This window comes from Belonocnema kinseyi, chromosome 2, assembly GCF_010883055.1.
Source record: "Belonocnema kinseyi isolate 2016_QV_RU_SX_M_011 chromosome 2, B_treatae_v1, whole genome shotgun sequence".
Classification (NCBI taxonomy): domain Eukaryota; kingdom Metazoa; phylum Arthropoda; class Insecta; order Hymenoptera; family Cynipidae; genus Belonocnema; species Belonocnema kinseyi.
The window spans coordinates 92,286,505-92,309,251 of NC_046658.1; the positions used below are offsets into that span (position 1 = coordinate 92,286,505).

At 24.2% G+C, this 22,747-nt stretch overlaps 1 protein-coding gene across 1 annotated transcript in view; it reads left to right on the top strand.

The window, feature by feature from the left end:
- The window catches only part of LOC117168558 (very long-chain specific acyl-CoA dehydrogenase, mitochondrial), a 40,855-nt gene that overhangs the window by 14,733 nt on the left and 3,375 nt on the right, over window positions 1–22,747 (top strand). The window contains exons 3-7 of the mRNA XM_033354305.1: window positions 19–237; window positions 6,450–6,878; window positions 13,268–13,531; window positions 17,956–18,312; window positions 21,951–22,163. Of these exons, the coding sequence (XP_033210196.1) occupies window positions 19–237; window positions 6,450–6,878; window positions 13,268–13,531; window positions 17,956–18,312; window positions 21,951–22,163 (1,482 nt within the window). The remainder of the gene's footprint in view (window positions 1–18; window positions 238–6,449; window positions 6,879–13,267; window positions 13,532–17,955; window positions 18,313–21,950; window positions 22,164–22,747) is intronic.

A 22,747-nucleotide genomic window follows, 5' to 3' on the forward strand; every position in this document is an offset into this window, starting at 1 on the left:
AATTTCTCAAATTTGCAGGAAGTGAACGATCCATACAAAAACGATGAGAACTCTTCGATCGACGAGACGACTATGAAAGCTCTCTGGGAAATCGGCGCTTTCGGTCTTCAAGTGCCACAAGATTTAGGTGGACTTGGTCTCAACAATACTCAATATGCTCGTTGTGTAGAAATTGTTGGCTCTCACGATCTCGGAGTTGGAATCACTCTAGGTGCTCATCAAAGTATTGGTTTCAAGGTAATTAGACGATTTTTCATGTAAGAAATTAAATTTAGAGTCAATAAAAATTTAAATTTCTCTTTAAAGTTCAACTTTCAAATTGAACCACGATCACAGAGGCTTAGCATTTCAAATGCAGGAAAAAGTAAGAGAATTTTTCTTCGAAAGAAGAGGATTTTTTCTTTTAAACATACTTTCGTAATAAACAAAAAATAATAAGTGCAACTCATAAGAAATCATATGCGCGATTATTTTTTCCCCTTACAATTGTAAAATTAAAATATAAAATTAGTATTAATATTAATTTTTTTAAAGATCGCAATATTTTTTCTTCGCTCTAAAAAGAATTGAAAAAAAGTATCACATTATAAGGAAAATTGAGAATAAGTAAAAATATGCAAATAAACGATTTTTTAAACGCAAATTATTGGTAACATGAATTTTCAATAATATTAATAAAATAATTCATTAAAGTGGTTATCAAAAAATGTGAAAAAATGTCAATTCGTTACAATTGTTTGTCAATATTACAATCTTTTTTGTTCACTTAGAAAATAATGAAAAAAAATTATTGCACCATAAGAAAAATTAAAACTTTCAGTAAGATTACAGAGTAAAAATGATATCGAAACTATGCAATTAAACATTCTTTTAAACGCAATTTATTGGTAACATGAATTTTCAATCAATAATATCAAAATAATTAATTAAAGTTGTTATCAAAAATTTTAAAATAAAATTTAATTCGTTACAATTGTTTTTAAATATCGGAATATTTTTGTGCACTTTGAAACTATTATATAATAAATAAGTGTTTTGTACTGTACACATTTTTTCTGATTTAAACGAGAGATCATGAGTAACATATGCAATAAATTTTTTTTTAATGCAAATAATTGATTAAAGTTGTTATACAAAAGTAAGTCGTGCCAAAAGTAAGATATTTAAAAAAATATAGTTTTTTTATGGTTTAAGAATCAAAATATTATAGCTTTTTTATCTTATTTATATATTATTTTTTCTGATCGTCACTTCTTACCAATTTTTGAAAATTATTGCATTTTAATATATGACGGCTTATTTTTGTTAAGAAAACATTTTTAAAACAAATAATTATATTTTAAGATCATTTAGTTATTTTAAAAATTGGAAACAGTAAAGTCGTAGAGAATGTTTTCCCAGGAAAAGTAAGCCGTAATTTATTACAATGCAAACATTTTTCAAAAATTGGTAAGGAAATTGATCACCAAAAATTAAATTGTGAAATTACATCAGTTATAATATTTTGATTCTTAAAATCCTAGAAAAATTATTTTTTTCAGATATCTGACTTTTGGCACCTTCAATTCATTTCAATTGTTTTTAAAGGTATGTTTCACAAATACGCTTTTTTATTCTACAAATTTATTTATTTCATAAATCCTATTCTTTATAATATAAAGCGTTAGAAATATTTGACATATTTGTAACATTAGATATTTTTATAACATAATTAATTTTTATAAATGCCTTATAACGAAAGGAAGTAAATTATTCTCTAGCTTTAAAAAGATATATAAAATATTATAGATTTTTCTATTAAGCGTTAATTTTAATTTTTAATAAACATTATAAATGTCAGTAAAAAGAAAATTTAATTGAAATGTACTATTTTCACATTTTACAATATTTACCATGTTGAAAATTTAATATTCGTTTTGCAGAATTATTATTGGTACTCTGTGAAAATGGTTTTCACTTTTCATGAGTACTTATTAATTTATTAGATATTTAATATACTACAAATTTTGTTTCTGAGCTAAATATATACAAAAAAGTATTTAAACAATTAAAATAAATTAAATTTGTTTTTCGCCTATGCATTTGAATAATTGAAAAAAATCATTAAACTTATTAAGAATCGCTGTAAATTTATTCTTTGAAATTTTTTGAAATATTTTGAAATTTGTTATTCTCTTGAAACCTTTGAAAATTCTTTTGAAGCTTTTCAAGTTTTTATTTAAAATCTTTCAAAATCTAGATATTTTTACATTTTTTTAAATATTTTATTTTAAAATTTGAATCTTTTCAAAACTTCTAAATATCTTTTGAATTTAATTTATCTCGTTTATTTTTTAATCTTATCAAATTGATCAATTTTGCTCTCTTTTTCGAAATTTTAGAAAATCATTTGAGATATTATGAAATCTTTTTCAATTTTCTCTTAAAATTCATTTTTCAAAATAAAAAAATATTAAAATTGTTCACACGAACCTTACGTAAATTCTTTTTTTTTTAATAATTTCATAACTTCTATACCTTATGAATATCGTTTAAAAATATTTTTTAAATATCTGAATTTTTTTTTTAATTCTGCAAAATGAAAAAAGGCCTTAAAATCCTTCAGATTTTTCTATTGCAATTTCTTCAAATCTTTTGAAACCAGAAAGTTAATTAAATTTTACACAGGAATATAAAGAAAATTTGTCATTCTCTTCAACCCTTTTAAAATTCTTAAAAAGATTCTTTTTTCAAAATCTACAATTTTCATTTTTTGAAACCTTTGCAAGTTTTATTTATTTTTTAATCGTTTCAAAACTTTTGAATATCTTTTAAACTTATTCGGATTTTTTCTAACATTTTGTAATACTGCAAAATTGCAAAATTTTGCTTCAAATATTTTTCACTTTCATTTTCAAAATTTTAGGAAATAATAAAAAATGTTTTGAAATCTTTTTCAAAATTTTAGGATATCATTTGAAATATTTTTTAATCTCTTCCAATTTTCTGTTTAAATTATTTTTAAAAAAGGCTGTGTCTAGTCGCTCTGAAAAATTGGGGGAGTTGGAAAAGGGGATTGACTAGTTAATTCAGTTTTTCTAGTAAACATTTAAATTCTGCAAAATTAAAAAAACTTGTGTCAAAATCTTCTAGATTCTTTTTAGATACATTTTAAAATATTCAAAACTTAATATTATTATTTTAAAATAAAACCTAAACCATCTGAAATGTTTCCAAAAATCTTTAGAACAAATTTGATCTCAAACATTTCAAAATTATTAAAAAGATTCTACATTTTTTTCAAATTCTTCAAAGTAAGTTTTTGCCCATTATTTCATTTTTTTACCTCTTTGAAACAGCGAAAGAGTTTACCAATTATTTTGTAGAAGCAATGTTTAGAAAAAATTATATCATTTAATAAAATTACTTGCATGGAAATTTTTACTTACAAAATTGGTGGTGCGGAAAATTCGTAATATTTATTAATAAATAAACAAACTGAAAATAGCTACTAAAAGTCATATTCACGCATTGTCGCAACCAAACAACTTTTCGACAACAATGTGTCAGTTATTTTCGAGATATTTAGTAACATCATATTTTTTATAGGAAAATAAAATAAAATTTTTACTTAATAATTACATTTTAAAAGAAAAAAAAGTTTCTCGATTAAATGTGAGATATATTTTTTTCTCTTTCGCGGCACAGTTGAATCAGTCATGATAGATTTTCTTTTTCTATTTTTTTTTAAATCAACAAATTCTTGAAAAATAAATCGCAGCTTCAAAAAATGGGGAAAAATTCTCAAATAGAGGAATTACAGATGATTGTGAGAAAAAAGGGATAGTGTTTAATCCATATTTGATCCTTAAATTCTTGTTTTTTTTTTTTAATTTCCAAGAATCTCATTGTTTAATTATAAGTTTTTTCACTTTACAAACCCATAATTAAATTAAATGCAGGTTTTCTGCCCTACTTGGAAAAGCTGGAATTGTAAGGGACTTTTTATAAACCTGGAAAAACCTGTAAATGTCAGGGAGTTTTTTCGTTAGAATGTTTCATTTTTCTTAATTGCAATATTACACTTAATAACAATGATTCTGAATTTGTAAAAGTAGCTTTATATTACTATATTGAACTATTTGGTTGGAAATTCGGTTTTCTGTTTTAAATCAATTTTTTTAAAGTGAAAATTCAACTATTTTGTTTTTGATTGAAAATTGATTGGTTTTAGTTGAAAATTCAAGTGTCTGGTTGAAAACTTATGTATTTTGTTGAAAAATTGTTCTTTTTGTTTTAATTCCATTCTACTTTATTACAAATTTTAATTTTGTTTTTGGCTGAGAAAATAACTAATACATTTTTTGTTCAGGATTCATCTTTTTTGAATTCAGATTTAATTACTTGGTTCAGAGTTACTCTTTTGTTACAAAATTAATTTGTTGTTGTTGAAAATTGATCATTTTGATTAAAAATTCACCTCCTCGGTTGAAAAATCAGTTATTATTGTTTGAAAATTTGTTTTTCCCGATGGCTGAAAAATTATCTTTTTTATTTAATAATTTAGACTTTTTTGGTACAAATTAATCTTCTGGGTGGAAAATTAATCTTTTTGTTTAATATTTAATTATTCTGGTTAATGCTCTTCATTTTAGTTGAAAATTCATGTATTTCGTAAAAAATTCGTTCTCTTTGGTTTAAATCTATTATTTTTATTACAAAATATTATTCAATTTTTTTGTTGAAATATCAACTAATATATTTTATGTACCGAATTCATCTTTTTTTAATAAAGATTTAGTTAATTGGTTGAGAGTTACTCTTTTGTTAAAAAATCAATTTTTATTGTTGAAGATTCATCATTTTTAATAAAAATTCACCTCCTTGGTTGAAAAATCAGCTATTTTTTGTATTTTTTTTCGTTGGCTGAAAATGATTTTTTTGCTGAAATAATGACTATTCAATATTTGGTTAAAAAATTATAATTTTTAGTTGAAAATTTTGGTCGAAATTAATCTTCTAGGCTGAAAATTAATCTTTTTGTTGCAAATTTAATGATTCTAGTTTAAGGCTCATCATTTTAGTTGGAAATTCATGTATTTTGTTAAAAATTCGTTCTTTTTGGTTTAATTCTATAATTAAATTAAATAAATTAAATTAATCTTTTTTGGATGAAGATTTAATTACTTGATTGAGAGTTATTCTTTTGTTAAAAAATTAATTTGTTGTTAAAGATATTTCATTTAAAAAAAAAAATTAATCTCCTTGGTTGAAAAAATTAGCTACTTTTGATTTTTTTTTTCTTTGGCTGAAGATTAATTTTTTTTACTGAAATAACTGTTCAATATTTTGTTGAAAAATTATATTTTTTAGTTAAAAATTTAGAATTTCTTGGTAGAAATTTTATCTTCTATGCTTAAAATTAATCTTTTTGTTGAAAATTTAATTATTCTGGTTAAAGGCTCATCATTTTAGTTTAAAATTGATGTATTTTCTGGATAATTCGTTCTTTTAATTAATTTCTTCAAAGTCCCTATCAGTAGTAAAAATATCAATATTCATCATGTTGAAAATTAAACTACTTACTTCAAAATGGAACTCTTTTCCCAAAAATTTGTCTTTTTGTTTAAAATTCATCTATTCCAGATGAAGATGCATCATTTTAGTTGAAAATTCATTAGTTTGGTTAAAAAATAAATTGTTTGGTTAGAAATTGGTCTTTTTCAGTTAAAAATTCATATCTTTTTTTGAAAAATCATTCTTGGTGGAAAATTAATCTTCCTGTTCACAAATTTATTTTTTGTTTAAGAATTCAAGTATTGCAATTTAATATTTATCATTTTAGTAATTAATTAATCTTTTTGGTTGAAAATAAATCTAAATGGTTAAAAGTTAAATTAGATTTGTTTGAAAAATATACATGTTTCTTTTTGTTTAAATAATTTTTTTAACTGAAAATGTAATTATTCCATTTTTTGTTCAAATAATTGTATTTTTCAGTTAAAAATTCAGCTATTGCCTCGAAAATTGATCTTTCTTTGAAAATTCAACTGTTTGATCGAGAAATAATGTATTTTCCGGAAAAATCATCTTTTTGTAGAAATTTGAAGCGGTTTAAATTGAATTTAATATAGTATCCACATTATTTTACCTAAATATACACTGAATTTCAAATATAAGAAGATAAAATCAAAATTTGTTTGAATTATTATTCAAATTAATGAAATTTAGAGACAAATTCAAGAAATAATGTAATTAATCCATCGTGCCAAAATATTTAAGAATATCTTCCAATATTAATTAAATCCGGAGAAACTAAAGAGAACATTATTTATAATAAAGTCGCAAAAAATTATTCATGAAAAAAATTTGAGATACCTGGAAAAAATCTGGAATTGTCGTGGAATTTTTTTTCCAGCATTTGAGTACCCTGTAAATGACAATTATAAATCTAATTATTTAATTTCCAGGGTATACTTCTCTTCGGAACACCTGAACAAAAGGCGAAATATTTACCTAGGGTTTGTAATGGAGATTTTGCAGCTTTCTGTCTAACTGAGCCAAGCTGCGGATCCGATGCCGGTGCGATTAAATCGCGAGCCATCAAATCCGCAGACGGGTCGCACTATGTGCTTAATGGAAGCAAAATTTGGATTTCGAACGGTGGCATGGCCGAAATCATGACCGTTTTCGCCCAGGTTCCAGTCACGGATCCCGAGACTGGAGAAGTCAAAGACAAAGTCACTGCCTTTATCGTTGAGCGATCTTTCGGCGGAATAACGAGCGGACCACCGGAAAACAAGATGGGAATAAAATGCAGTAACACGACGGAAGTTTATTACGAGGATGTTAAAATCCCGGCGGAAAATGTCTTGGTTGGGGAAGGCCAAGGCTTTAAGGTAGGCTCGAGAAGTACCTTTTTTTTCGTTTAAACTTCATACTTTTTAGAGACCCTTTTTTTTATACCTTTTTAAAGAATTTATCTCTTTTTTCCCCCGGTTTTCAGTAAAGATTTTGAAATTTTTAAAACTTAATATTATTTTTTTTTAAAATTAAACCTAAACCATTTCAAATGTTTCCAAAAATCTTCTGAAAAATTTGATCTCCAACCTTTCAGAATTATTAAAAGATTCTACTTTTTTTTTCAAATTCTTCAAAGTAATTTTTTGCCTAATGATCCTTTTCAATAAACTCTTCTTTGTTTTATCGTCTCTTTGCTTAATTGCGAACTGAATTTTTGGAACCTAATATAAAAATCGAACTATTTTTGGTTGAAACTTAATTTTTTTGGGCCCAAAATCGAACTATTTTTGGTTGAAGCTTAAATTTTTTAGATCGAAAATTCCACTTGGTCGAAAATTTAATTGTTTTTTTAAAAATGGAACTATTTTGTTATAAGGTCATCTTGTGTGGTTGGAAATTCAACTACACGGTTGAAAGTTAAACAGCTTGGTTAAAAACTCATTTTAGTTATTAAACATTTAATCATTTTTTTGGTTTGAAAATTGCGTTTTTAAGCTGAAAATTTATTTTCTTACCAGAAAATTTTCCCCTTTTTAAATAATCTATTTTTTTTTTCTTGTTTTCATTTAACTTCTCCGTTTTCCACATTTTCTCGTCACTCCGATCAAATGCGAAATGAATTATTGGAACCCAATATAAAAATCGAACTATTTTTGGTTGAAACTTAATTTTTTGGGTCGAAAATTCTACTATTTGATCGGAAATTCAATTTTTTGTTGAAAATGTAACTATATTGTTAGAAGGTCATCTTTTGTGGTCGAAAATTCAACTGCTTAGTTGCAAGTTGGACTGCTTGGCTAAAAATTCATTTTATTAGTTAAAAATGTAACCATGTTGTTGAAAATTGCGTTTTTTTAAGTTGAAGATTTATTTTCTCACCACAAAATTTTTCCCACTTGTAAAAAATTTATCTCTTTTTTCCTGCTTTCAATAAACTTTCCCGTTTTAAAAATTTTCTCTTCACTCTGCTTTCATGCGAACAAAATTATTCGAACAAAATAAGAAAATCGAACTATTTTTGGCTGGAACTTAATTTTTTTGGGTCGAAAGTTTAATTTTTTGTTGTTGAACATATAACTATTTTGTTAGAAGGTCATCTTTTGTAATCGAAAATTAAACTGCTTAGTAGAAAGCTTAACTGCTTGGTTAAAAACTTATTTTATTGGTTAAAAATTTAACCATTTTTTTGAAAATTGCGTTTTTTAAGCTGAAAATTTAATTTCTTACCAGAAAAATGTCTCATTTTTTCCTGTTTTCATTAAACTTCCCCATTTTCCATATTTTCTCGTCACTTCGAATAAATATGAACTAAATTATTCGAACCCAATATGAAAATCGAACTATTTTTGGTTGAAACTTAATTTTTTGGGTCGAATATTCTACTATTTGGTCGAAAATTTAATTGCGTTGTTGAAAATATAAATATTTTGTAAGAAGGTCATCTTTTGTGATTTTTGTTGAAAATTTCGTTTTTTAAAAACGAAACTTTATTTTCTTACCAGAAATTTTTCCGCTTTTTAAATAATTTATCTCTTTTTCCTGTTTTAATTAAACTTCCCCGTTTTCCACATTTTCTCGTCACTTCGATTAAATGCGAACTAAATTAATGAAACCTAATATAAAAATCGAACAATTTTTGGTGGAAGCTTATTTCTTTTTGGTCGAAAATTCTCTTATTTTTTGATAATTTTTCTTTATAAAACAAAAGAACTCAGCACCAGTTTCATATTTTAGAAATTCGTATATTTGAAAAAATTTGGTCAAAAACACGTTTCACGTTCAAAAAATATTGAATTTTGTTGAAACAATTTTTAAGATTTCGACTTTCTATTTGAAGCACAGATGTATGCGTATCAAGTAGTTTCTAGCACAATTTTCGTTTTGTCAACAAAGAAAATGGCGCAGCTGACATAAATATGTTGTTTCTTTTTTTGGCCTGAAATTTTAATTTTTTCAGAAAATCTTTCAAGGCACAATAGAGCACAAATCTAGCACAATTCGACACAAGTTTCTTTTTTTTTTCGAGAAAAAAAAAACAGTTGACGAGACTGAAAAAAATAATTTGTATTGTTTGGTTGGTTGAAATTTGCTCTATTTTGTTAAAAACTCATTTTATTCTGTTGCTTTTTTGTCGTTAAAAATTAATTGTACTAACAGGGTGGCCGTTTTCATCGAAGAAAAAAATTTCCGGTCATTTCCCGGTTTTTTCCCGGTTCGCAAACATTTTCTTTCGGCCAATAAAAATTTTAAAGTCAAACTATATCTAAACATTTTTCCATATAAAGTAATAAACAAAAAAAAACACATTAAAGCATACAAAGTTAAACACTTGAATTCCAAACTTTTAAAATTGAAGTTTAAAAGTTTCAAAAAAAATTTAAAAAGTTTCCAATTCAAAAATTGTGTATTCAAATACTCAAAAATATACACGTACCAAATGGAAGGTACTAATACTTTTCAATTAAACAATTTTAAATGAAATGCAAATAAACTGCAAAACTGAGAACTTTTACAAATTATAGAGTTCAAAGTTTCAGATTAAGTTCCAAAAATATAAATCCACATTAACATATTCAATTTCAAAATAATAAATTCATTTTATTTTAATAGTATTATTTTAAGTAATTTTAATTTAGACACATTAAAAATTGACAAATTATTTTTTATCTCAACAGTTCTTAAATTAGAAATGAAATTATTTTTGTTTTAAATAGTCTAGGCATCCTTCAAAAGCTTTAAAATTTTAGTTCCAAATCTTTAAAAATCTAGAAGTGGTTTTAAAATTTTCCAAATTCAAAACAATTTTTGAATTCTTTTCGGGACTTTTAATTATATTTCAAAATGAATTGAATTTTTTCTATAACTTTTAGAAAATCCTGAAAATTTGAAAAAAAAAATTATTTTATTTTATGAAAAACAATAGAACACCTGTTATTTGTAAAAATATTAGAGTAATTTTAAGAGATATTTAGAAGTTTTAAAAAGATTCGAATTAAATTTAGAACTTGAAATAATTTCCAGTATTTAGAGCCGAATTCCAAATAAAATGTAGATTTTTGCAGATTTTAAACAAAAAATTTATAATTTTTTTTTAAAACTGTGAAAGACTTCAAAAGAATAAAAAATTTTCTTACGATTCTTAGGAAAATTGAAAATGATTTATCACTTTGAAAGATTATAGAAGGTTTTAAAGACTTTTTAATTTGCAGTATTTTCAAAAATTTTAGGAAAATTTCGATTATTTAAAAAATATATTTAGAAGCTCTGCAAAAAATGTTAACACACTTCGTTTAAATTACTTGAAATAATCTCAAGTTTTTAATTAACTTTGAATCTTTTCAAAACTTCTAAATATTTCTTTAAAAAATTTCTACAAATAATACGTCTTCAATAATTATTTATGCGTCTAAATTTAACAATTTCACTTATAAATTAAACACTTTTTAAATAGAACAATTAAAATTGTAAGTTTAAAAGTTCTTCCAAAATTTAAAAGTTCAAAGCTTTCTATATAAATTAATTCAGTTTCAAATAGTTTTCTTTTAAATATTTGGTTTAAATATACTCGTCTTAAATAAACAGTACAATATTGCTAAATATTATAGAATTATTCTTTTTCTATATTAAGAAATTTCAAATTAAATGGGATAAAAATTAAATAATTTGGACTCACAATATTTTAAATTTAATAAAAACCTTTAATTATGACTATATTATTTTGGATTTATTTTTAAGTTGAAAATAGTAAAACGCACGTTTACATTTTTTAATAGCCAAAAAAAGTTAATATAAATAATATATTAATAAATTTATTTATTAAATATAATATAAAAAATAATATAAAGGAAAATCTAAAACTCTGAGTTAAAAATACATTATTGATAAATCATGCAAATTTTCATTAAAAATAAAATTATCGGAATAAATGATGTATTAATTTCAATTCTTATTAAGATTTTCGGATTAAAACAGTTAAAATCTGGAAATTCTCACATTTTTAACGGATCTAGAATTTTTTGGTCAAATCAATTATTGTTCAGATTTCTATACTTAGAGAGTACAGATCCATTTTAAAAATAATTTATTTATTTACATTTACAGTTGATAAAATAAAATTGTTTTTTATCAACAGTTTTCAACTTCAAATGCTTTTAATTGTCTAAATATTCAAAACTGCACTTCAATTATTTTTTAAAAACTGGTAAAATCGAACATGGGCAGATTTTTCTTCTAAAAATTCATCAAATTCCCGGCCCGACGGCCACCCTGTTTTTTAATTTTAAAATCTTCGATTTTAAAAATTTCTGATTTTTTAAGCCTTTAAAACTGCATTTAAAAATTCTTTAAATTAAAATATATTCTTTTAAAAATTAAAAATCGAAATTGGACCATTTTTAAAGTGAATGATTTTCGAAGTAGGCATTCTAAACTGAATTTATAAAAATTTAAGAATAATTTATAAAAATCACAATTTGAAAAATTATTTTAAAAACGATTGAAATCAAAGTTGGACAAAAATTTTCATTTTAAAAAATTTGTAAAATTCCCGGTCAAAAAATAAATAAATAACTTAAAATTAAGCTGTTTTAATTTTGTCTAAAAATGTATGGTTTTGAGTTGAAACCTCAACTATTACAATTTTCGCTAAGAATTTAATTTTCTATGTTAAAAATCCAAAAACTTTTTTTAACTGAAAATTTAACTTTCATTTTTGGTTGAAAATTGATAGTTTTTAGAGGAAAATTTAACTATTTTCTTGAAAATTCGTCTTTTTTGGTTGAAAATTAATTTTTTTAACTGAAAATCTCATTATTTCATTTTTTGTTGAATCCTTGTCTTCTTGGATAGAAAGTTCGTCCTTTTAGATTAAAAATTAATCTTCTCTGGTAGAAAAGTCTTTTTTTGTTTGTTGGAAATTAAACTAATCCGTTAAAAAGTCATCTTTTATGGTCGTAAATTCATTTGCTTGGTTAAAAGTTGAACTGATTAGTTAAATACTCATTTTATTCGTGAAAGATTTAACAATTTTGTTAAAAATTTGTTTTTCTCTTGAAATCTAATTTACTTAACTGAAAATTTAACTATTCCATTTTTCCTTAAAAATTCATCTTTTTGTATTGAAAATTAAACTCTTTGGTTGAAAGTTAAAGTATTCTGTTAAAAACTAATTTTATTGATTGACGACTTAACTATTTTGTTGAAAAGTAATTTCGTAATTGAAAATTGATTGTTTTTAGTTGAAAATTCGACTATTACATTTTTCTTTAAGAATTCACCTATTTGGTGGAAAATTGGTCTTTTTGGATTAAAAATTCTATTATTTTGGCAGATGATTTAACTGTTTGTTTGCAATTTTTTTTCTTATTTAACTTTTTAATCTTTCTTGGTTGAAAATTTAATTCTTGTTGAAAATTCGTCTTATTGGTTTGAAAACTCATCTCTTCTGACAGAAATGTAATATTTTTGGTTTAAGAATACAACTGTTTGGTTAAAAACTAATCCGTTTTTTTTGAGGATTTAACTAGTTTGTTTTAAAAACCTTCTTTTTCGTTTGAATTCAACGCTTTTAATATTTAGGATAAACATCTTTTTGGTTGAAATATCAACTGTGACTTTTATCGATGAAAATTCAACTGCTTGGTGAAAATTTCAACTGCTTTGTTAAAACTTCATCATTTTAGTTGAAAATTTAACTATTTTATTAAAAATTAGTTTTTTCTTGTTAAGAATTAATTTTCAAAAAGAAACATGTAACTATTCAACTTATTGTTAAAAATTTATCTTTTTGATTTTCATCTTTCATGGTTGACAATTAATTTTGTTGTTGTTGAAAATTCTACTGTCTTCTCAAAAAATAATTTGATTGAAAATTCAACTAATTTGTTTAAAAATAAACATTTTTGGTCTTTATTGCAATGAAAATTTGTTATTTTTGATCTAAAACTAATCTTTTTCGTTAGAAAAGGTCTTAGTTGAAAATTCATCCCTCTTGGATGCAAATTTAACTCTATGGTTAAAAGCAAAATTGTTTTTGGTAGAATTTTAAGTTATTTTGTTGGAAATTCCGGCCAGTAGGTGGAAAATTAAAAATTTAACTATTAGATTGAAAATTCGTCCCTTTTCGGTGTTCAAATTATTATATTATATATTATATTATATTTCGATTTTAACTCGTAAGCGTTTCATATTAAATTCAATATGGTGCCTGTCTATTATTTTATTTTTATTTTATTGAAAAGAATTCGTTGTATATATTATTTTTTAGGTCGCCATGAATATTTTAAACAACGGAAGATTCGGCATGGCTGCAGCTTTGGCTGGAACTCAGAGGTTCTGCATAAAAAAAGCAGTTGAGCACGCAACACAAAGAGTGCAATTCGGCAAGACAATTGCCAATTACGGTGCAATTCAGGAAAAAATATCGCGAATGGCAATTCTTCAGTATGTCACGGAATCTCTCGCGTATATGATTTCTGGAAATATGGACCAGGGCAGTCAGGATTATCATCTAGAGGCTGCAATTTCTAAGGTAAATATTGTTAAAATAAATTAGAAAAAGGAAATATAAACTATAATAAATTATCGAGGGGTTGGTCACTCTACAACACTTTGTTAAATCGTTTAAAATTCTGCAAATCTATGAAATTTTTATGAAATATTTAAATCTTTTTACGAAACCATGTGCGAAAGAAACTCGAAACAGGGAAAATTGGGTCATTTTCTCAAGAAAAAAGGGGAAAGATGAAACATTAATTTTTAGATGCAGAAAAGAAACAATCTTTTTATAAGAAATGTATTTTTAAACAATATTAAATGATTTTTTCATTACTTATGCTTCTCTATCATTAAATTATTCATTTTTATAAATTGGATATAGTTTCAAAGAGATTATCAGGCTTAGGTTTTTTTTTTTAATTTCATAAATTCCCTCCTAAGAAATTATTGGATGACTATTATTTTACCAAAACAAAATTTGACAGTAACCCGTTTTCGGAAAATACTTTTTCATATTTTTTTATGGATAGCAACGTTTCTTTATTAACTTCAGTAATTGAAAATTAAAGAAAATTTTTTTCCATTTTTAACAAAAAAAATTGCAACTGCTGAATTATTGATTTAATCATCAATTTTCTTCCATTTTCAACATTTAATAAGGTAATTTCCTCAGTCGAAAAGGCAATTGTTGCAAATAAAATTATCTTCCAAATTGAATGAAATCAACATTTCAATAAATAAAAAAATTTCTATAAAAGTTGATTTTTTTTAAACAGGTCACCATTGGCAAATAATATTCAGCAAATTAAAAGTCAACCAATGAAGTCTCAGTAGGGAATTTATAAGATTAAAAAAAAATCTTAATCTCTTTAAAATCATTGAAATCTTTTAAATCTTTAAAATCATTGTGCAATAATTAAAATCTTTTTAAATATTTGAAATCATAGTGAAATTATTGAGATTTTGTAATCCTTGAAATCTTTGAAATAATTGAATTTTTTGCAATCTTCTAAAATCTGTGAAATCTTCCAAAAAATTTTTAATCGTGGAGAAATCATCGAGAATTTTTTAAATACTTGAAATCATGGAGAAATCATTGAGATCTTTTTAAATATTTGAAGTCATTGAGAAATCATTGAGATCTTTTTAAATTTTTGAAATCAGGGTGAAATTATTGATATTTTTTAATCCTTCAAATCTTTGAAATAATTGAATTTTGTGAAATCTTCAAAAAAAATTTTAATCATGGAGAAATCATCGACAACTTTTTCAATATTTGAAATCTGTGAAATCTTGATGAAATTTTTAAGATAATTGAATTTTGTAAAATCTTTCAAACTCTGTGAATTATCTAATATCTGCGAAATCTTTTTAAATAATTGTGAAATCATAAAGAACTTTTTAAATACTTTAAATGACGGTGAAATCATAGAGATTCTTTATTCTTTGAAATATTTTTGAAATCATTCAAATCTCTGTGAAATTTGAAACATTTTTGGAAAATGTTTTAAAATCTTTGAAACCTGTGAAATCTTGATGAAATATTTGATATGATTGTATTTTTTTTTAATCCTTTAAAATCTGTTAAGTATTTGTAAATCTTTAAAATCATTGATCTCTTTAAATATTTTAAACCATGGTGAAATTATTGAGATATCTGTAAAATCTTAAAGATAATTGCATTTTCTGAAATTTTTTTCTCCGATTAAAACGGACACCCTGAAAAATAGAGTATTTACATTTCCACTGAGAACTAATTTTCAAAAAAAAGAACTATTTTTTTTACCTTTACATTCAATTTTTTACCTCTTAGTTAAATCCGTTACTAAATGGTTAAATTTTCAAGCAAAAAAGATAAATAGCCTGCATTTTTAAACCATGAAAGTTCAATTTTTAACCAAAAAATTAAGTAGATGAATTTCGATCAAGAAAAATTAATTTTCAATTAAAAAAACAACAATAAAAACGAATTATCTACAAAAAAGTTGAATTTGGTACCAAATAGTTGAATTTTATACAAAATTTGTTAATTGTCAATATGATAGTCTAATCCTCAACCAAAATAGATAAATCTTCAACTAAGAAGTTGCATTTTTAACCAAAAACTCAAAAATAGATGAAGTTTCTACCAAAAAATGAATTTTCTGCCAAGAAAAATTTTTCAGTCAAGAATGAAAAATAATGTTAACCAAATTGTTGAATTTTCAACAAAAAATATTAATGTTTATCAAAAAATGTTATAGTTGATATTTCCACAACAAAATTTTCATTAAAAACAAAAAACAGTTTGTTGAATTTGCAAGCCAAAAAGCCTAATTCTCTATAAAACAATTTAATTTTGAAAATGAGAACATAAAATAATAATAAATTTTATTTACAATTAATCAGTTGACTTTTTCAACAAAATATTTGAATTTGCAGTTAAAAAAAAAAATTTTTAACAAAAAGAATTTTATTTTTTTAAACCAAAAAACGAACTTTCAACTAAAGTTATGAATCTTTCACGAAAAAAATGAAATTTGAACAAATTAGTTCAACTTTTAACCATGTAGTAAAATTTTTAATAAATCATTTTTTTTGTTAAAAATTCTACTGTTTGTTTACAAATTCTACTATTTAGTTGAAGGTTTAATTATTTTGTTGAAAATTAAAGTCTTTTGTTAAAAAGTAATCATTGTGGGTCGAATATTCATATTGTTTGGTTGAAAATTAATTCTTTTTAATTAAAAAGTCTATTATTGTATTTTTGTTTAAGAAATAATCTCTTTGAATTAAAAAACATACTTTTTGTGAAAATTCAACGATTTTTTTTGAAAAATTTGGTTGAAAATTTATACTTTTGTAAAAAAACTCATATTTTTTAATTGAAAATTGATCTTTTTTGATTGAAAATTAATTTTATTTGAAAAGTCTATTATTGTATTTTTGTTTAAGGAATAATCTCTTTTACTTCAAAAACATACTCTTTGTGAAAATTCAACAATTTTTTTGAAAAAGTCATCGTTTTTGGTAAAAAATTTATACTTTCGTAGAAAATTAATATTTTTTGGTTGAAAATTTATCTTTTGGTGGAAATTTTTTTTTTTTAATTGTTACAAATTCACCTTTTTTTGTTTAAAATTAATCTCTTGGTTCCAAAAAGCTATTATTTGGTTCAAAATTAATCTTTTTTAAGTGAAAGTTAGTTCTTTTTATCAAAAACAAAACAAAAAAGTATCATATTTCTGTTCCAGAATTAATCTGAATTCAACTATTTTGTTAAAAAGACATTTTTTTTGTCGAAAATTCATTCTTTTTGGATTGAAATTTCTCTTTTCTTTAAAAAATCGTCATTTTGGGTGGCAAATTCAACTATTTGCTAAAAAAAATCACCTTTTGGCTAAAAATTCATCTCTTGGTAGAAATTTTACTATTTGATTGAAAATTCAACTATTTTCTTAAAAAGTAATTTTTTTAATCAAAATTTCAACTGATTTATTGAACACATATTTTTGGGTAGAAAATCCATCCTTTTGGTCTAAAAATCCTAATTTGTTAGAAAAGTCATATTTTTAGTTGAAAATTCATCTTCCTTGCTTCAAAGTTAAACTGGCTTGTAAAATATTCATATTTTCAAATAAAAATTATGTTTGAAAATCCAACTCTTCCTGATTGAAGTTTAATATCTTCCGTTTGAAAATTCGATCATTTGGTTCAAGATTCGTCGATTACGAAAGTGTAATAAAAACTGTATTTGGTGTGCAAGTTGTAATTTTAAATAAAATGTTACTTTTTCAGTTGAAAAAATTTGGCAAAAGGTGATCAAATTTAAAATGGGTGACAAAAGGTGAATGGGTGACACTCTGTGATCACTGGAAATCTTTTAAACTCTGGTGAAATCTTCAAAATCTGTGAAGTCTTTACAAATGATTGTACAATCATGGATATCTGTTTAAATCTTTAAAATCATTGTGAAGTCATGGAGATCTTTTTAAGTCATTGCATTTTTCTTAATCTTTTAAAATCTGTGAAATCTTTAAACTCTATAAAATATTTGAAATCTGCGTAATATCTTTCTAAATCATGGAACTCATTGTGCAATTTTTGTGCAATTAGTTAAATCTTTGAAATATTTGTAATTTTTTTTTAAATCTCTTACATTTTGTGGAATGTTTTAAAATCGTTGATATCTGTAAAATATTTATGAAAATGTTGTAATAATTTAATTTTGTGAAATCTCTACAATTTTTTGGAACGTTTTAAAATCTTCCAAATCTTTATGAAATCTTTGCAAATTTTGTGCAATTTTTAAAAACTTTGAAATTCAGTGAAATATTTGTCAATCTTTGAAATTATTGTGAAATCATCGAGATCTTTTTAAAATCATTGAAATCTTTCTGAAATCATTGAAATCTGATTATAGACTCTAAATTCGAGTGCTCGATCCTCTCGTAAATAATAATTGTAATATAATTTCAGGTATTCGCGTCTGATTCCGCGTGGTGGGTCTGTGACGAAACAATTCAAATTCTCGGTGGTATGGGCTTCATGAAAGGCACGGGACTCGAACGAGTGCTGCGAGATCTTCGTATATTCCGAATTTTCGAAGGCACGAACGACATTCTCCGTCTTTTTATTGCCTTGACTGGTATCCAGTTTGCCGGAAGTCATCTGAAAGAACTGCAAAGAGCTTTCAAAAATCCGGCTGCAAATTTAGGATTAATTGTTGAAGAGGCGGCGAAAAGGGCGACGAGGGCTGTGGGACTTAGTTCGCCACCGAATTTCAGTCATTTGGTTCATCCGAGTTTGTCAGATAGTGCTGCCCTTTGTTCGAAGGTTAGTCTATTTTTTATTTTTCTATATTTCGCCACATTTCCAGAATGATCGCAAAACTTTATTTTTTAAATTCCCTGACTCACCTGATTTTTCCCTGACTTATTTTTCATTTTTTCCTACCACTAATATTTAAAGACAAAACTTCAGATCTTACCATATTTGTATTATAAAATCTTTCATTAGTGGAATAAAACAATTTTTAAATTATACATTTTTTATGATTCTCAGGGCTCAACTTAATTTACTAAGTAAAAAAAAACGGGAAAAGTGACTAAAAGCAATTAATACGCATTAATAATGTGACTAATGTTATCATTTGATTTTTTTTTTAATTCAGTTAAATTGATAAGGATGCCAGGTGAATTGTAAAGAATTCAGATTAAATTCGTAATACTTAAAAATAGTTCAAGTTAAATTTAAATGAATTGGAAAAAATTCAAAAAGTACCAAAAATTTCATTGATTTCAGTAAAATTAGAGGAATTTAAGGGAAATGAGAAGAATTCGATGAAATTCATTCAAAAATCCGTGGTGGATTAAAAAAAATTAAAGTGAATTGAAAACAATTCAAAAATATTGTTAAAAAAGTAGATTCAGTAAGTTTGAAATAAATTTAGAAATATATTTTTTATTTTGAGAAAATGCATTAGAATTGAAGTTGAGTTTGCCTTCAGGATGAATGAAACAAAAACTTTAAAAAATCGAAAAATTCGAGACGAATTTAAAAGAATTCCGGATAAATTAATAAGAATTCAGGGAATTTCAAATTAACTAATGAATTCAAATAATTGAAAATCCACAAAATCCCTCACTTTTTGTGAATAAAAGCTTCGAAATGAATTAAAATATTATGAAATCTCATACAATTTAATGAGATCTAATTATATTTTCTAGAATCCTGGAAATTTAAAAAAAATATTAGGTTTTAAAGTTCCCTTAAAATCATTCAAACTCTCGGAAATCTTATAGTGTAAAATCGTTCAATATCATCAAAAATTTTAGAAAATACTTTATAACAACATGAAAATTAGTTTAAATCCTTTCAAATCATAAAAATTCGTAAAATTCTCTTCATTTTTTATATTTTCTTCCGAATGCTTTGCAATCTTTTTAAATAACCTAAAATATTTGTAATCCTTTTATATCGTTTGCTTATAAACTCCCTTAAAATCACTGAAATCCTATAAAATTATCCCTCATCTTCCGAAATTCTTTAAAACCCCATAAAATTTTGTTTTGAATCCTTTAAACCAAAATACCTTGAAATTTTTTCAATTTATTGAAAAAGCTTATGAATCTTTTTAAAATCTAATAAAATATTTCAAATTCTTTTAAAGGTTTTACATTTTGTCTGAATATTTTTAAAATACCCTTAAATCTTTTCAAATACCTTGAAAGGATTAAAAGCTCTTGAGAATGCCATGGTATATATTAAAATACACAAAAATATTTCTAATCTTTTGAAATCCCTTCACTTCTTTAAAAACCTTTAAAATCAAAATTTTTGAAAATCTTTTAAAATATCTTGAAGCATTTGACAAGGTTTGATCTCTTGAAAATTCCTCAGAATGAATCTTTTAAAATAGCTTAAATTATTTCAAATAATTTAAAAAAATCTCTTGAAATCCCTTAAAAATTTTTCTAAATCCTTTAGAATCCCTTCAAATTATTGAAATCTATTGCAATTTTTTCGGAATCTTTTAAAATACCCGAAAATATTTCATATTCATTGAAACTTTTTGAAGTTCTGGAAAATTCCTTGAAATTTTTAAAAATACCCTAACATTTTTTTTAATCATTTGGAATCCTTACAAATTATTTAAATCTATTGAAAATTCTTCGGAATTTTTTAAATCGTGTAAATATTTCAAATTTCTTTGAAACTTTTTTAAGTTCCTGAAAATTCCATTAACTTTTATATAAAAAAAAAAAACTAAAATTAGTTTAATCCCTCGGAATCCCTTAAAATTATGGAAATCAATTGAAAATTACTTGGAATCTGATAAAATACCCAAGCATACATTTGAAATCCTTTGATACTTTTTAAAGCTCTCCACCGTGATTTTTTTGAGACCGGGAAAATCCATTTTTATTTTAAAATTTTTAATTTAAAGAATTTTAAAATGCTGTCTTGAAGACTTAAACAGTAAAAAATTAAAAGCAATTGAAGTTGAAAATGTTGGATAAAAAACATTTTTACTTGATCAAATGTAAATATAAAAAAAAAATTTTTTAATGCATCTATATTTAAAGTGTTAAAAAGTGAACGATAATTGATCTTACAAAATGATCCTAAATCCGTTCAAAATTAAAGAATTTTCAGATAACGTTAAAAATAAACGGCTTCAATTCCAAAGTCTTAATTCAAAAATACAAGCGTCTGATTCAAAGTTGATAAACTATTTTCAACTTTGAAATATCTGGATAATAATACGTTCGTAATTAGAAGCTTTTAATAAACTAAAAATATTGTTTCAGTCTAAAATATTTTTTCCCCAAGAAAGATCCCCAAGAAAATTGAAAATGATTTTTCATTTTGAAGTTATTATTTTTAAATTTGCAGGATTTGATAAAAATTGTAGGAAAACTTTGGTCATTTTTTTTATATTCTCTTAAAGTAATTTTTCAAAATTAAAAATCATTTTCAGTTTTCCTAGGAATTGTAATAATTTTAATTGAGGCTTCTGTGGCTATTTGCACCGAAATGTCGGTACGAATAGTCGAATTTTGTTCGTTGAAATAATTTGAAGTTTTAAATTAATTTTGAATCTTTTTCAAACCTGCAGATACCTCTGAAAATTAAATAATAAGTTTTCAGTTGTTATTAATAAATAAAAATTTGAAGTATTTTTTTAAACTTTGCGTAGGGAAAAGATTCAATTCGCTTTAAAAGATATTTAGAAGTTCTGAAAGAATTTAAAAAATTCATTTTAAACAACTTCTAGATTTCTCAAGATTTTGAAATAAAATTTTAAAGCTTTTGAACGATGTTTAAACTATTTAAAACGAGAATAATATAACTTGTAATTCAAGAATCGTTCAGTTAAGAAATTCGTAAATTCTACAACTTATAAATGTTTTAAAATGTCTAATTTGGCAGTTAAACTGCATTTAATTTACAGTTTTTCAGTTGAAAAATGTTACTAGCTTATATTTTATACACGTAAATTATTGATAATTTGAATACAACATTTTTCAATTAAAAACTTTTAAACTTCAATTTTAAAAATACAACATTCAAGATTTCCACTTTCAGTGCTTTAATTTGTGATTTATTTTTTATTACTTCAAATGGAAAAATGTTTAGATTTAAAATTTTAATTTTTTTATTTTGTTGACTGTGAAAAATGTTTGTGAACCGGTTAATGACCGAGAACTTACTTCTTTGGTCAAAACGGCTACCCTGAGCTCTTGAAAATTTTTTGGAATTTTGAAGTTACTCTAAAATCTTAAAAGTTCTTCAAAATGCCTGCAAATTATTAAAATCTGTTTAAAAATTTTAGGGATTTTTATTTTTAAAAATGATTACAGGGATGGCCCTGATTATTCTGGATATTTACAGTGATTTTTACAGAAATTGCCGATTTTACCATTTTTTTTTCGAGAGAAATAAAATCCGTATTATTAATATTATTCCAGAGTATAGAGTCGTTTGGACAAACGATAGAATCTTCTCTGATCAAATACGGAAAAGGAATAGTCGAAGAGCAATTCGTTTTAAACAGATTAGCACAAGCTGCCATCGATACTTATACGATGTCTGTAGTTCTAAGCAGAGCAACTTTGTCAGCCACAAAAAATCTTCCAAGTGCTCAGCACGAAATTCTGATGACCCAAACCTGGTGTACAGAGGTAGGAAGTTTATATTTATTTAAAGTACTTTTGCATTAAAAAAACAAAACATTTATCAGTAATAATATAATAAATTATAAGGGTGTCTACTCAAATCCTGGAAAAAAATTCCCTGAAAATTTCAGTTTCTTTCCAGATATCTCAGATTTTTCCAGGCATAATTTTTCATAGTTCTTTAGTAAATTCAGTTTAAGCCGCTGCGAAGTCCTAACTTTTTAAGTAAAATAATTGTATTTTCAACAAAATAGATACATTCTTAACCAAATAGTTGCATTTTCAACCAAAAACATGATTTTTCAACAAAATGGAACAAAAAAAAGTGTAAAATCTCAAACAAATAGTTGAACTTTTTAATTTAAAAAAATCGAATTTTTACCAAATAGTTGGCTTTTGAACTGAAAAATATCAGTTTTCTACAAAAAATTATATTTTCAGTTAAACAAATTGATTTTCGACAACAAAAAAGTAAACCCAAGTGATGAAATTTTAACTAAAATAATAAATCTTCAACTGGAACAGATTAATTTTAAAACAAAAAGATGAATTTTGAACAAAAGAGTTGAACTTTTAACCAAAAAAAAATT